Raw genomic sequence first — 10,189 nt, forward strand, 5'->3', positions numbered from 1 at the left:
CAATCATAAAAGGAGTAATTAGCAGCCAGGTGTTAGTAATGAAATGCACAAAATTAGTTCATCATGAAGAAGTGTGACTACCTGATTTGGCATGCGATCAGATACGATGGATGTGTTTTATATGGTTATTTGTGTGATTCTCACCAGTGTAGTTATGTGTCATCCATTTCATGATGAAATGAAAGTTTTCCGGTATTCACTAGAGTTCCTACTTGGAATAAAATGGAGTTACCGGAATTTGGACATTCAGGTGGACAATTCCTCGGATATGTTGGTTCAAGCTGTTACGGACTTCCAGGACAATGGGGAAAGGCCTATGAGGAAGGAGCTGCACAGGAGGAAGCAGGGAAGGAAAGGCGTTGTTTGTGAGCGTGGGAAGAAGTTATAACAGAAAAATCCCATACTGCTTCTAACAATAATTCTGACAAACATGCAGAGTTTAACGAATTGCAGGCAAACACCTGCCATCTTCAGGTCTACAAGAACGCTTGCATACTGGCATTGACAGAAACGTGGCTCGCTCCACAGGAGTCACTCCTGGACTCCTCTCTGGTGATTGATGGTTCCTGATGATTACCACCGGGACAGGGAGGTAACGGGGAAGAACCAAGGTTGGATAGTTTGTTTGTACCTCAATCAAAGTCAATCCAGACAATGAACTCCTCTCTCTGTCATTAAGATCTTTCTATTTACCACAGGATAATATTACCACATTCCCTCAGGTATTCATTACAGTAGTATACATTCACCCAAAGGCAAATAACATAACTGCTTCTGAAACTGTCTGTAAAGTAATATCAAATTAAATGAAATCAATTTCAACTTTAATAACTGTAACTTGAAGGGATTTTTACCTGTGGACTTCTGCTATGGTTCTCTTAAGGGGCAGTGAAATCTGTTGCTGGCCCTTCAATAGGTTTTTTTGTTTATACGTCAGTGTTACGAGAGGAGAAGATGTAGGAAAGGAAGGTGGAGGTTTTGATCAGAGGAAAGTTCCTTGTCCCTACAGCGTTCTTTCGATTGTACACATTACACTGTTTTTCAAGCTGCTCTGGAAATCATTGATGAACTTACAGAGGTCTTGTGTGAACTTGTGTCCTTTTGTACTGAGAGGGTCAGTCCTTACTAACCGGTTAAAGATTTCCCAAAGAGCAAAGTCATGGATTTCAAACAATACGAAAGATCTTCTGGATAGAAAACAAGTGGCTTTCAAGCAGGAACATCTGAACACAGTTAGAGAAATTAAAAAGCTGGTGACATTAGAAATGAGTAAAGACTTGTTAAAATAGAAGGATGAAATTGAGACAGTAATTGAATATTGGCCTTGCGAGGAATATAGAGCGGGTCAGTGTGTTGAGGATGCTACTCTTTTCTTATTAAACTGTTTACACACCTCGAGAATCCTAAGACCCATGCAAGATTGTTATTTATTGATTTTTCTTCTGCTTATTTGTTGACAGAGAAATTTATTTCTCTTTTTAATATGGACTTGAATATCTCTGGGTGGATGTTAGATTCTTTGACGGGTTCTCCTCGGGGTTGCGTTTTATCACCCATTCTGTTCATTATATACTCCAGTCCCTCCAGGATTTTGCGAGTTTTGCGATCGCAGAAATGAACGCAAATCAAGCAAACTCCACAATATTCAGAGGAGCTTGCTATTTGTCAAAATGACTACAGATTCGGGCCGAGACGCATCATGTGACATCATCACAACGCACATTCAATCGAAGCCTTCTTTGATTCACGTGTGTTGAACAACAGTACAGCTAAAAGGTCTCATTTACCAAAAAAAACCCAAAACATATTGTTATTTAGTCACTGGTACAGAGAGGGTTTCTGTAAGGAGATGTTTATTTAACGTTTAAGGAAGGAGTCTCCAGTGTCAGAGCTTTTATAACAGAGTTAAAGCTGTTAAAGGAGTTTATGCTTCTTTGTGGGTTTTTTTGTCTTATTAACTGTGAGGAGAATAAAGAAAGAGAATAAAGAGAGAGAATAAAGAGAGAGAATAAAGAGAGAGAATAAAGAGAGGGCTGCTGAGGGAACGAGTGTTATATAGCTGCTACAATGTAAGCAAGAACAGGAACTGACTCGTGTCCCCAGAATTAAATGTAAATATACAGTATGTATGTCATCTTTAAAAAAAAACACTGATAAATTGCTGTGGTATATGAGGATGCTGTGCTGTTATGGTAAACTACCATGTTTTGATCAACATTAGATAAACTGTGATGATGAAATTGCATAATTTATAAAAACAAGTATGTAAATTCTTTATGATTTATTAGATCACATAGAGAGAATATCCTGGTGTAGTGGTTTAATTTCCACACTGGACTTCCTGTAATACACCTGATTATATTCAGTATTCTGTTTACAGTGTGTGTTTGTGCCACTGTCTTGGTATGGTCAGATCTGTCTGATCTCACGTTCTCCTGCACGACAGGTGTTTATATCATACATCAGCTATTTAAAGGTGCGAAATGCAAATCCTATTTTAGCTCCTTTATTTTTAGCTCTTTTATTTTTAGCTCCTTTAAAGCCACTCTATGGCCTTATGCGACAGTTTTCAGTGTTTACCTCAAACATTAACCTCGCGGACATGGAAAATAACAAGCCACTTTCCATGGAACGGTCATGATGGAAGTTAGAAAAACAACCCTTTAGTAACCTTGTGTCATGTGCTGTAGGATATTTATCTCCCTTTAATATGTTTTAGATATGATTTAAATTATTTAATTTTTATCTACCATTTATTACCCTATTTCAGTTTTTACGTCACACTGTAAAGCACTTTGAGATGCATTTTAAATGAAATGTATTTATGTCTGTAAATAAACTTCATTGTTGTTGTTTTTACACTAAAATATGAATTAGGCTTATTGTGCCTATAAAACATTCTAAATATTTAAAGTATTTGCATAAACATCGCTTTTTAACTGTGTATATTGTATTTAACGATTACCTGGAAAACATCTGGAATTTTTTCATAACATTAAAACATTTGCACCTTTCAAACTAAATAACTGCTTTATATGACTTTATGATTTGATGTTATAATTGGAAGGACAGAGGAGTTTTAAAAATATTCAGATGTCCTATTTAAAGTCAGCCTGAGGCTGGAAGTAAGATATATGTTGTAATAATAAAATAAGTATTATGTTTTTTACTTTACGAAGCCTGCCTGTAGGTGTAACTGACGTTAGTGTTCAGAAAGTGCCAAAATCAAAAGAAAGATCTAATTAATAGTCATGTTGACAGAAGACAGTGAACTGTGTGTGCTAAGCGTACAAGGAAGTTACTCTCCAATGTTGTGCATATACACTGATCAGACATAACATTAAAACCACATGCATAATATTGTTTAGGCCTCTTTGTGCCTCCAGAACAGCTCTGACTCGTCCAGGCGTGGACTCCACAAAACCTCTGACGGTGTGCTGTGGTATCTGGCTCCAAGACCTTAGCAGCAGATCCTTTAAGTTATAAGGTGAGGCCTCCATGGATCGGACTTGTTTGTCCAGAACATCCCACAGGCCGAGTCAACACCTTGAACTCTTTGTCATGTTCCTCAAACTGTTCCTGAACAGGTTTTGTAGTGTATCTGTGCGCATTGTCATGTTGAAAGAGGACACTGCTATTAGGGAACACCCTAATGCACTATGTGACCTATGACCCCTTTCTATCACATCCAACATGAACTTTTTCAGCAGTTTGTGCTACAGTAGCTCTTCTGAGGGATTGGACCAGACGGGCTAGCCTTCTCTCCTTACGTGCATCACTGAGCCTAGGGAGCCCATGACCCTTTCGCCAGGTCACAGGTTGTCCTTCCTTGGACCACTTTTGGTAGGTACTAACCACTGCGTACCAGGTACACCCGACAAGGCCTGCCATTTTGGAGAAGCTCTGACCCAGTCGTCTAGACATCACAATTTGGCCCTCGTCAAAGTCACTCAGATCCTTACGCTTGCCCATTTTTCCTGTTTCCAACATGTCAACTTCAAGAACTGACTGCTCACTTGCTACCTAATAAACATATCCCACCCGCTGTGCCGTTATAATCAATGTTATAATCAATGTTATTCATTTCACCTGTCAGTGGTTGTAATGTTATAGGTGATTGGTGTATGTACAGTATGCACAACATTAGAGAGTTGAATTTAGGTCATGATCAGGTTGTGCTTGTAGTCTGTGCCAGGTAGGCGTGTTTACAGAAGGGGGAATGCGGAAAGATTAATCCAGCAGGTGATTGCACACAAAAAAACACCAAAGATATCCATGTGGGAAAGTCCCAGGAGATATGGTTTAAAAAAGAGGCGCTCTGTGAGAGACACATGCACTGTTCATCTACCAAGAAAGAGAAAAAGAGAGAGAGAGATAGACAGACAGAGAGAGACAGAGAGAGGGAAAAACGGATATAATATAATGACTATGGTTAAGATTTCTAGTAGGACATTTCTGTTCATCATCATCCTCAGTGCCTTCATCATGGACACAGAAACAGGTGAGATTAGAAAAATATACTTAATTCCATCATCTTTATTTTTAATGAATAAGGTTTATAGATTAAGCTTTGCATGTATGTTGAAATCATTTGGGCCAGAAAGTAAAAAGTTGATTTATTTATTATTTATTATATGACACTAAAATGTGGTTTTATTCCCTGTGAAATTTTGTCCATCTCTTATTAACAAGCAAAGTTAAAGTTAAACACTGATTATATTGTAAATTATTAATATCAAGATTGCAAGAGAGCAGTTGCAATCTTGCGTCAGCAAGATGTGTGTTGCGGAGTATTAAACAGAACATACGGGACCCCACGGACCAAAATACCTGATTCAGTTCATGTGCATGAGATATTTATTAAATCTGCATGAAGGGCACAAGAGGACATGCGGTATCACATCTAGTATATCTGATCATAATGATCTAATATATCTAAAAGATCTAGCACACTCAGGAAGAGATTATTCCCATCAGCTGTCAGCCTGAACTGTACACCCCACTGTGACCCATGTTTCAAAAAACACCTGTAATGTACAGTATTAATGCTGTTTGTACTCTTAAGTACCAATTGTCAAAAGTAGCACTACCATGGTACTGGCCCTTACACATCATTCTCAATCTTACCTCTCTAACATTACTGACTAATTACTACATGTACACCTGTACAGTCACCTGATGGTCACCAGACATATATACCTCATCTCTCTGTACAATGAATCTTCTATATATGTATCTTGTCATTTGCACTGAGCTGGTCTCTACTTTCTCTCTCTATATGTCTATGTATATATATTGACATATTGCTATTTGCACTTCTGGTTAGATGCTAACTGCAGTTTATTGGCTCTATACTTGTACTCTGCACAATGATAGTAACGTTGAATCTAATATAATCTAATAATATCATTAATCACTACGATCTCGTCTCATTTCGTCTCGTAGCACGATGCTGCTTTTCTTACACCCAGAGGCCCATTCGCTGCAGCCAGCTGAAAGGTTACACCATCCAGGAAATCATCGGAAACTGTGACATCAGAGCTATAATGTGAGTCTCAACGCTACACTGAAAGAAAATGATGACTATGACAGTTTTAATGAAGTATCACAGTTACCATGGTTACCATGAGATTCCATAGTAGCTCCATGGTAGTGTTATGCTTAGCATGGTTACCATAAAGTACTGTAGCAAAACCATAACAGCACAGTACCATAATAAAACCATAGTATTACAGTAAAACTGTGGTAGTTCCATAATTCATTTAACTCACACACTTTTCTGTATTTTCTGCAGATTTGAGGCCCGACACGGTAAATTTGTCTGCGCTGATCCGAAGATGAGATGGACTCAGGACAGAGTCACATGCCTACGGTGAGAAAAGCAGTTTTATCAGCCCAGTGAAAGCAATTCAGCTTTTTAAAAGTTATTCTACACACAAGAACAATACTTTCACTAAAAAATTTTTTTTAAAACTACTGTTTGTTTTTATTTTTAGGAAGAAGGCTGCAGTAATGGGGAAGTCTGGGACACTGAACTGAGGATGAGTTCCAGCTCAGGACATTTAATTCAGCCTTAGAATTAAGATTATCAGTTCTTTCTTCCAAATGAAGTCTTTATTTTCCTCTTATTAGAGCATCTTAAAGATGTGCTTCTATTAGAATTTTGGCCCCTTGTGGGAGCCGCAGTCTCACATTCACATATTGTGTACCCTAATACTCAGAGAATGCTGAGGGAGTTTCTAATACATCCATATTTTGTTTTGCTTTATATATAAATATAATTTTTTAATTGTAAATGTGAAAAACAAACAAGACTGTATTGATGGATAAAATGTGGTTTGAAAATTTACTTCTTCCTTCTGTATAAATAACAAAAAAATGAGGATGCTAAAAAAAAACAAGCATCACTTACCACATTAAATGCACATTATGTTAAATTTTTGTTTAATAAAAAGCACAGCATGAAAAAGCACAGCCTTCACCCTGTTCTTTATATGATTTTTAAAATATTTTACGTGTTCAAGTCGAAGAGACGGTAAATAAAAGGAGAAAAATTTGGGGTTCTAAAAGAACATTGGGTCCACCATATTGGACTTCTTAAAACTCTCCATTGATGTTAACAATCTGGGAATGGTGTGTCATTACTATTACAATTTAAACTCTGGTTAATTGGACCGTGTTTGATAGTCTGTGCATTAAAATATCACACTGAAATGCTCAACTTATATCCAACAAGTCCAAGATCACAAAGATCAGCAGCAGGTGAACGGTCAGTTCTCTAAAGTTGATGCGTTGGAAGCAGGAAAAATGGGCAAGCGTAAGGATCTGAGTGACGTTGACAAGGGCCAAATTTTGTGTGTGTATGTGTGTGTGTATATATATATATATATATATATATATATATATATATATATATATATATAAGAGAGAGAGAGAGAGAAAAAGAGAGAGAATATAAAAATAAACAATGGGGGATCATTGAACACGTATTGAACACGTCAACAAATATTTTCAGTAAATATATTTCCAATGAGGTTATTCACATGAAATTTTCACCAGACATCGGTATTAACTCAAGAAATCCGGAAATGTAAAAAATTCACAACATTAAAGTCCATAAATAAAGTTATGTGTAATATAGTGGAATGACACGGGGAAAAAGTATTGGACACGCTAACTGAAATGTATTTAATATTTAATACCTTTGTTTGTAATGACAGCTTCAAGACGCTTCCTGAATGAAGACATTAATGGGCCACAGTATTCAGGTGTGATTTTGGTCCGTTCTTCTAAACATATTGTCTTTAAATCTTGTTCAGTTGGATTCGAGTCAGGTGATTGGCTGGGCCTTGATTTTTTTTCTCTGAAACCTATTGAGAGTTTCCTTTGCTGTATGTTTTGGATCGTTGTCCTGCTGGAAGGTCTATCCATGATGGACAGTTAATATCTGGTGAAAATTTCATATGAATAGCCTTATTGGAAATATATTTACTGAAAAAAATGTTGACACGTCCAATACTTATTTCTCTCACTGTATATATATAAAGAATTTCCCCCCAGTACGAGTCGAGTCCACAGTGACGCAGTGCTGCTGGCACCAATCTAACATATCAGAATAATTCAGAATTGACAGGCATCAGTTAATCTGTTGTGTGGAACGAAAACTAAAAAATGATCACGGTACATAGCCACAACATACCCACGATCGCAAGTTTTTTTCTTCAGATTTTGAAAAGTAAAGTTAAAGATTTAATTGACGACTTCAGGAAAGTCAATGTTCTGCTGAATGTAAGAGTGATTGAACATTATTTCTGTGCAGATATGCAACGTTGATATTTGTGGAACAGTTTTGTCTTTTAACTGCTTGCTCAGTTGGTGATGTCTCCGTGGTGATGAATCCAGCTGTTCATATGTTGCTTACAACAGACTTTCTCAGACTTGCCTTATATTTAGTGTGTGTGTGCGATGATTGTTTTTAGACATAATCTGTAAGGGTTTTGTACGTAGTCCTCGTACAGGCCATTTATGATGACGTGTTGCATTGGCATATGAGTTGCGTTCAGATCTGAGCATCAGTGCAAGAGCTAGGATGGAATTTGTAAGCAGATGTCTATCAATTGTGGCAGCTTTTTTGTTTGGGTATTACATTTGTCTGTAGTACGTGCAGTGAGCCTGTACTTTAGATTGAATTTCATGTAAATCTATGTCTTTGTAGCCAGAGTAAATTTCAATTTCACCCTGGGACCTGCTGGCCCAAATTTAGCCTATTACCCAAAAACACTTAAAATTCAACATAGAAGCAAATACTCACATCTGTAAACCCAGTTGGAGATAGAAAAAAAGACACCAGCCGTGAGTGAGAAGAAGCAAGGGTACAGATTTATTGGTTCTGTTCCACCACACGAGATCCACACCGATGAGAATTCTCAGAAGTGATCTGACACCCGGAGCTCAAGCTCCAGTATTTATACTGTATTTACACAGTAGATAACCAATATATTTCAGAAAGACTATGATATCAATACCAATAGGGTTAAAAAAGAGCTCATCTACATTACCATTATGTTTTGAAAGAGGCTTATCAAATTTACCATTATGTTTTGAAAGAGGACTTTCTGGATACCATTAGGTTCGAAAGTGGAGAGAGACAAAACAATTTAGAGAGACCTTGGTCTCACTATTATCTCGCGGGGGCAGCTTGACTCAGCTACCCTTATAAATGGCTCCTCATGGTTTTCACTTAAAATTAAGCCCTTCCTTGCGAGACAAGAATCTTCACCATCTGAATTATGAGTAAGTTACATTTTTCTGTATTTCTGGTTTACAATTTATTTTCATATTTGCTCTATATCTCTATTTTATATATAGTTATACTGCTTGCAAAATGGTTTACTGTACTTCCTACTTCATAATATCATTATATTACCCTTCTACTATCCTACATATCCTACTACTCTTTATATTACCCTTATAATATCTTAATACTCCTTTTTATTATTCTTATAAAGTTATAATGTTATGTGTGTGTGTGTGTGTGTGAGAGAGAGAGAGAGAGAGAGAGAGAGAGAGAGTGTGTGTGGGTTACGTCTACATGCCTGCCCTTGACTGTACGAGAGTGTGTGTGTGTGTGTGTGTGTGTGTGTGTTTGCACTCCTCAGCTCTTATACTTCTTTGTGACTTATAAACCATAGTGTGTTATTCTTAAAAGATCTTAAAGTGTGAATCCAATTCGTCAATATCCGCCTAATACCGCTTCTGTGTGTCTAGGTGCCCGTCGTCATTTTTCCTTCTCTTCTTTACGGGAGGGGCTGGATTTGGACCTGAACACTCACTATCAGCTCGCGCATCTCACTGCTGACATCATGGTGCTACTTAACGTTCTTCGCAGCACCCCCTCTGGAAATGGAAATGCGGGGTCGTCCCCCCCCCCCCCGATACAGACTCCACCCCGTGAATGTGTGTATTGACGCCTCTACACAGACAGACCCTCCCTCCAGCTTTCAGTCTGAGGATGATGTCACCTTCTCTGATCTGGGCTCTGACCATTCTTCCCTCTTCTCACCTGTCAGTCCGCCCTACTCTCAGTGATCTCCTTATTTCACCTTTGCTGACTATCCCATGTCCCCAGGACACACCCCATTTTCTTCCCCCTACCGCTCTCCTCAAGATTATGCACCCACCAGTTCTGTGAATTTTCAATAAAATTACATATTACTCATACTAGGTCTCCCTCATGTTTATTTCATGTCATTTTTATCCACAACAGACCACACTGTGTTAATCCGGGCCTGCTTGACGGCTCAGAGCTGTTTCAGAGGCATAAGTCATGCTTATATATTAAGAAATGTTTTGATCGTTTGAAGATGCTAAATCATAATCCTGATCAACTTTCTTCTTATTAAAGCCTAGTGAATGTTATAATTGGGAGAAGCAACCTTTGACAAATGTATTACCTGCCCTTCGGATGTTCCCAAAGTGATCAATCACACTGCTGTTGATAAAGGAATCTCTTTGATTGACTCTGCCCCAAATTACATATTCAATAAGGCAAAAATGAATAGCAGCACGGCTGTGAGTACCTGTGAGTACCTGTGGCCCGGTCACAGCTGTGCTGGTATTCAGTAGAACAGCACTTATTGCTTGTGCGATATTGTGGAAATAAATCAGGACTCCAGCATCTTGTTGGTAT

General features: G+C 38.0%; 1 protein-coding gene across 1 annotated transcript; it reads left to right on the forward strand.

Moving 5' to 3' along the window:
* Positions 1-3,946: 3,946 nt before the first annotated feature.
* Positions 3,947-6,466, forward strand: LOC128599770 (eotaxin-like). The gene is made up of 4 exons (XM_053611714.1): positions 3,947-4,501; positions 5,446-5,548; positions 5,795-5,872; positions 5,997-6,466. The coding sequence occupies exons 1-4, from the start codon at positions 4,276-4,278 to the stop codon at positions 6,037-6,039; spliced, it is 450 nt and encodes a 149-aa protein (XP_053467689.1). The 5' UTR covers positions 3,947-4,275; the 3' UTR covers positions 6,040-6,466.
* Positions 6,467-10,189: the final 3,723 nt, after the last annotated feature.

This window comes from Ictalurus furcatus, chromosome 23 (assembly GCF_023375685.1).
Source record: "Ictalurus furcatus strain D&B chromosome 23, Billie_1.0, whole genome shotgun sequence".
Taxonomy (NCBI): domain Eukaryota; kingdom Metazoa; phylum Chordata; class Actinopteri; order Siluriformes; family Ictaluridae; genus Ictalurus; species Ictalurus furcatus.